This window comes from Podarcis gaigeae (genome assembly GCF_964106915.1).
Source record: "Podarcis gaigeae genome assembly, chromosome: 4".
Taxonomy (NCBI): domain Eukaryota; kingdom Metazoa; phylum Chordata; class Lepidosauria; order Squamata; family Lacertidae; genus Podarcis; species Podarcis gaigeae.
In genome coordinates, this window is record NC_139677.1 from 73,980,131 (window position 1) to 73,986,185 (window position 6,055).

The 6,055-nt window shown below is 42.1% G+C and overlaps 1 protein-coding gene across 1 annotated transcript in view; it reads left to right on the plus strand.

Moving 5' to 3' along the window:
- CMSS1 (cms1 ribosomal small subunit homolog) overlaps window positions 1–6,055 on the plus strand; it is an 83,421-nt gene that overhangs the window by 76,709 nt on the left and 657 nt on the right. The window contains exons 6-9 of the mRNA XM_083737418.1: window positions 62–164; window positions 1,748–1,808; window positions 2,628–2,715; window positions 3,700–3,788. Of these exons, the coding sequence (XP_083593544.1) occupies window positions 62–164; window positions 1,748–1,808; window positions 2,628–2,715; window positions 3,700–3,788 (341 nt within the window). The remainder of the gene's footprint in view (window positions 1–61; window positions 165–1,747; window positions 1,809–2,627; window positions 2,716–3,699; window positions 3,789–6,055) is intronic.

The window sequence follows — 6,055 nt, forward strand, 5'->3', positions numbered from 1 at the left end:
TTAGTCATTGCTGTACATTTTGCATAACTGCTCCTGCGGCATGTCGTCTTCCCCACTGCAGTCTGCCCCAAATGGGCGAAGCTCCGTAAAAACCACACGGAGAAGAAGTCGGTGGTGATGATGATAATCTGCAGCTCCGCTCTTCGCTGTCTGGAACTCATCAAGTATGTCGTTAAGCGATGTAATAGAAGCTGGCACCCTTTCCTGAGGTTTTGTCTGAAACCACGGAATCACAGGCAAAACCCGGGCACTGTCTGTCCTCTGCTAGCCTACAAAGTCACAGATGTATTTGCTCAGGCAGCTTCCCTACATTGGTAGCTTCCTTGCCTAGCTCTAGCATGAATATTTCAAGTCCAAAATAGCATTTTGCATTTTTTAAAAGCATCTTAACTTGTTGCACATGGTGTCTTGTTAGTTCTGGGAAGCATTAAAAAGATTAGTCTCCATCAAATGCATTGGGATGCTACAAATGTATTGCACCAGTACCACTTCCACTCCTTCCTGGGTTGGTTTGGTTTTATATGTGTGGTTTTATTAAAGAGAAGGGGAAGAGTGATAAACCACCAAGGAGGACAGAGGTCATTTTAATAGGTGTGTACAGAATAAATTTCTGAAGGAAATCAGCCCTGAGTGCTCACTGGAAGGACAGATCGTGAAGCTGAGGCTCCAGTACTTTGGCCACCTCATGAGAAGAGAAGACTCCCTGGAAAAGACCCTGATGGAGGGCACAAGGAGGGCACAAGGAGAAGGGGACGACAGAGGACGAGATGGTTGGATAGTGTCTTCGAAGCTACAAACATGAGTCTGACCAAACTGCGGGAGGCAGTGGAAGACAGGAGTGCCTGGCATGCTCTGATCCATGGGGTCACGAAGAGTCGGACACGACTAAACGACTAAACAACAAGAACAGAATAAATTATAGCAGATGGGGTTTTTTTGGAGGGGGGTGTCCCCCCTGCCGCATAAGGTGCACTTTCTGAATTTTCCAATTTTTCATGACAGCTGTAACCTATGCTAGTTTAGAATATTTGTTCATATATCCCAATATTGGATGTTCTGATCAGCAGCAGCTCTTAAAAGTCTCACACAGAGAGAGGTCTTTTACATTACTTGCTGCTTCAGATGAAGCTACTTGTATTTTTAGATAAAGATATTAAATATGGGGCCTTCTGCAAACAAAGCATTGCTTTACCATAGCTCTACCACCGAGCTATGGTCCCTTTCACCATATTTTTTAGTAAAAGGTACATCCTTCTCCCCTATTGCATAAGTTTATCCGGATTTGAATCCTGAGCATTCTCATTCTTCAAGCAGAAATCATGTCCCTAGGCCAAGAAGTCTGACATCATTAGTGAAGGTACAAGATTGCTACCACCTAGAACAGAGGTGGAGAACTTGTGGCATTCCAGATACTGCTGGACTCTCAATTCCCACCATCCCTGTCTATTGGTCTCACTGGCAGGGGCTGATGGGAGTTGGAGTCCAACAACTTTTGGAGATCCATAATTTCGCCAACCAGAGAGGGGGGGGGGAGGGAGGGAGGTAAAACAAAAACCTGAACGCGTGTCTCATGTTGTAGGCTGGAGTTCAGCAGGCATTCCCCAGGGCTGGAAACACTGAGGATCATTACAATTTAATAAACTTTCCCCTGGTGCATTCATTCTTTTTGTACTTGAAATACATCAGTTCCTGTCCTCGTTTTCTTTTCAGTTCCATTTTTCTTTTTTAAAAGTATATTCTGTTCTAGGTCAATGGCAGCATTCAAAGGAGATGGCAAGGTGATGAAGATGTTTGCAAAACACATAAAGGTAAGCACGGTTAAGAGATGAGTTTATTTCTATAACTATTTTCTGTTCACTTGCCCTTTGGGTGTCTCAAAGCTCTTCTAACTACCTCTACCTCCCCCTTCCACCAATTACTAGTCTGCTAAGAGATCAACAAACAGGGGATACTAGCCTCTTGGGCTAGTAAAAAAGAGAAAGGCTTCTACCAGGGAAGAGGAAGAGGGAAAGATCACTCTAGCTCCCTCTGCTAACCTTCTTTTTTTATGCTGCTCCTGGAGGAAAAGCCTTTCCTCCTTCATCTAGCACAGAAACCAAGTGGTATGGCAGAGAAGGGATGTAACAATCCCTTTAGCAAAATGGTTAAATACAGAGTGTGGTTGCCTTCATGTGCTAGCTGTGTCCAATAAGTATATTTCCCCTGCTTAGTCCTAGACTAGTTACTGCAAATTCAGTCTGGTGCTAACTTTATAAAGGCAAGTACATTATGCATGTTAACTTCATACAGATGTACATTTCTTAGTTCCACAGCACACTGGTTTTTCAGTTGTTTGTAGGTGGTGGTGGAAAAACGTCCATTATGGAAAAAGGTGGAAGCATTGAATAGCACATTAAAAGAAAACAAATACTGTTTATAGTTAGTAGGCCTTAGTTGCTTTCCTTTTCCCCTTGAAAAGTTTCCCACTTAGCTTCCTTTCTTTTCCATGGAGTAATGCAAAATGTCTGTTGGTCTAGAGATTTCTTCAGATGTCTTTTAAATATTTGAGAAGGAACTGGAAATGTATATAGTTGTTCTCTCCCCCGCCTCCTGCAAATGCTGCGTTCTTCTTTGTTTCCATCAAACAGATACAAGAGCAGGTGAAGATGCTGGAGAAAGGAGTCATCCATGTGGGTGTTGGGACACCTGGAAGGATCAAAGCACTCTTAGAGCAAGGTAAGGCTGTGTTGCAGTAATGAAAACAGAGTGTTTCCCCACCCCAAGAATGGTTTCATGAGTCTGTATATTTGATCATCTGTGGCAGCCCGTGTTTGCATGCCACAGTAAGCCAAGAATCTGTGCTTAATAAACAATGATTATGTACAAGCTGCATACAGATGCACACTGCCCAGTCGCTTCCCTTTCACTCATCCCTTCGTACAAGTGGGTAAGCAAACTGGGAAAGGAATAGCTTACACCTACACAGTGCGCTTAGCACAGTCAGACTGCAGTGAAGCTCTTTGCCTATGCTATAAAGGCATCAGGTTGAGCGTTCCTGGGAAGACCATTCCACAAATGGGGTTCATCCCCCAAAAAGGCCTTTTCACTTGTCATCTGCTCTCCCAGCTTCAGAGGAGGGTCTCCAGAGTTGATCTCGGTGTGTACGGGAAGGTTTGTGTTATAGAAGGGGGTACCATTGTTGCTCGTGCTCACCTTTTCTGCAGTTTAAAGCAGGAATTTGCACAATGGAGGGGCTGGAGTGTGCAACCCTGTGGCTTCTACCCAGTCGCTTAACAATGGTTGAGCAAGAGCCAGCATTACATCATTTTCATAATGCTGCTTATGACACACCGCTTTGGGAATTTGAACAGAAAAGTAGTTTATAAATAATAAATCATCAGCGTAATAAAAGCACAGTTCTTGCGTTTTTATGAAGTAGAAGTTTGGGGAATTAGTTGCTGGCAGATACTTGGGATTAGCATGCCAGTGGCCATTCTGCTTTTGTGTTTAGCTATTGAATAGGCACAGGACTGATTTCATAGCCAGAAACTTGCAGCAGGGATCTTTCTTTATTGTCCACTAACCAAGAAGGGCAGGACTCAATATGCAAAGACTAACTGCCTGGGGATTGATTGGGCAGCAAAGAATTTTAAAAGCCCAGTATCATTTTGATAATGCACTTGTCACGCTACTAACAAATGTCTCTTACTATCTCCTCAGATGGTCTTAGCATGACATCCTTGAAGTATGTCATCTTGGACTGGAATTGGAGAGATCAGAAGTTAAGAAGATTAATTGACATCCCTGAGGTACCAAGCAATAATATTTAACAAGTAAAAGCCTGTGTGGTGTCTTACATTCGTCTATTTCACATTCTAGAAATGCAAGGGGGAAAGGGACTTTTTACACAAACTCACATCATAATTTTAGTTTTCTAATCCGAGGCATAAGAGATACATGCTGGGCCATTGCACACATTATGTGAGGAACATGGGCTTGTCACTACATGGGTCAGCTGGTCTTTACCTGGTGCTGTGGTGCTGAAGGGCTCTGTCTAACTGAAGCAGGAGAGGAAGTATATGCAGTAATGTCTTGGGCTGCCTCTCTCTTCAGGCTCTGTGGCATGCTTACCTTTCCTGCTGTGATTCTCTTTAACACCTCAAGCATTCATTTGCATTAAAGTCAAGTTCTATTTATTTCTCTGACACCTCCTTTCAAATAAGCTATGTAGGAAAGCAGAAGCAGAAGCGAGTACTCCTGCTGCTTTCAAAAAGTTACAGACCATAGGATTTTCAAATAGAGTGTCTAACAACAACAACAACAATCTGTTAGAGGTAAGCCTGGAGAACAGAACAAAAATTCTTCTAGCAGATTTCACATATGTACTTTGTTAACTCCAGCCCTCTACCTAAGGAGACGAAGCAATTTGATAACTTACACTTACCTTCAGTGTATCTGAAGAAGTGTGCATGCACATGAAAGCTCATACCAAGAACTAACTTAGTTGGTCTTTAAGGTGCTACTGGAAGGAATTTTTTTGTTTCTTCTTTTGAAAAAACACAATTCCATAATAGGGCAAATCATCTGATCCTGTAAAGTGAATATATGATCATAATCTGGTAGCTTAGTGGGAAAAATTGTACTTTTAAGGCTGTGCTCCCAAGCAAACTTTTCCCCCTTTATTACATTTGAAATTTTAAAAAGTACAGTTGACATGCAACTGCATAGATGTATATACAAGCATCACATGATTTATACCTATTTTCTCCTGTGCTGCTGAAACCCAAATTAAAGATTGTCTTGATTAGAATACGATTATATCCCACTAAAACAGTCCAAAGCATACTTAACTTGGTATTAATCCCTCGGGTATGTTTAGGGTTGGGATGTGAGTGGACAACCATATGTCAGGAGTGCTCTGATGGTGTTTTCTGCTTGGCAGGGGGGGTTGGACTCGATGGCCCTTGTGGTCTCTTCCAACTCTATGATTCTATGATTCTAACTGTGCTGATTGCTATACCTTGTAATTTATGGCAAACACTGTTCTGTATATGCTATCAAAACAGCAGGCCCTTAGCTACATCCTCGGTCAGAAAATGCCCTTTAATACATGGAAGCAACATTTGCAGTAATGATACACCAAGAACCATATGATGCATGAGATGCCCTCTGGTGCAGCGAATCCATTCTGTCACACTTTTCACAAGCTGGTTAACAAACCAGGAAAGGGCAAGCTTTGTGTTATGTCTGACTATTTGGGGATGTGGTGTATTTGACCCTAATAACCCAGGATTGCTAGCCCTCTTTAAATGTTGTTCACTTATAATTCCTGTTCAATTATTGTTGTTATTATTTTGAAAAGCCAAAATCTTGGATTTAGAAGTAGCGCTCAGCTTTTCCCTTCCTGGTTTCTTTACTTGCTTATGTGAAGTGAAGAATGAAGCAAAAACAATCAGGACCAATGCACTAGCAAGCAATCTATGCACAGTATGGTTGATTAACCCAAGGATAATTGTTATGTGTGAATGTGGCCAGCGCCTCTTTTGCACTAAGTGTTGAGTTTGACCTTTCCACTCTGAAGCCCGTTGGTTTCTCAATGTTCAGAAAAGTCAACTACTAAAGATTGCCATGAATTTTCATAACTGAAGCGAGAAGGTGCCCCCTTGTGGCATTTTTCAATGTGAAATTATTACAGTAGCAGCTGATGCAGCTGGCAAAATGACTAATATACCCGTGAGTTTTATTGAATTTGCTTTCCAGCCAAAATGCTTGTAATTGAAACATCATTTACTGTCAGTTACCCCAATGACCTTTCAAACAGGTATAGGTTAACACTTCCCTGCAGACAAGCTCAAGATTTTTTAATTTTTACTAGTCTGCTTAGCCTCCCACATGCAGACAGTGTTGCCCAGCCTGACTTGCGTGGTGGATCCGACAAACTCCTAATGCAGAAGGAACTGCTAACTGCCATGGGCAAGCGACAAGCTGCAAGCTTGCAGGCATGTTTCTTAACCAATGGTGTTTCATAAGTACATGTTTAATGAGGGGAGTGTTGTGCCAGTATTAAAAATAAGAG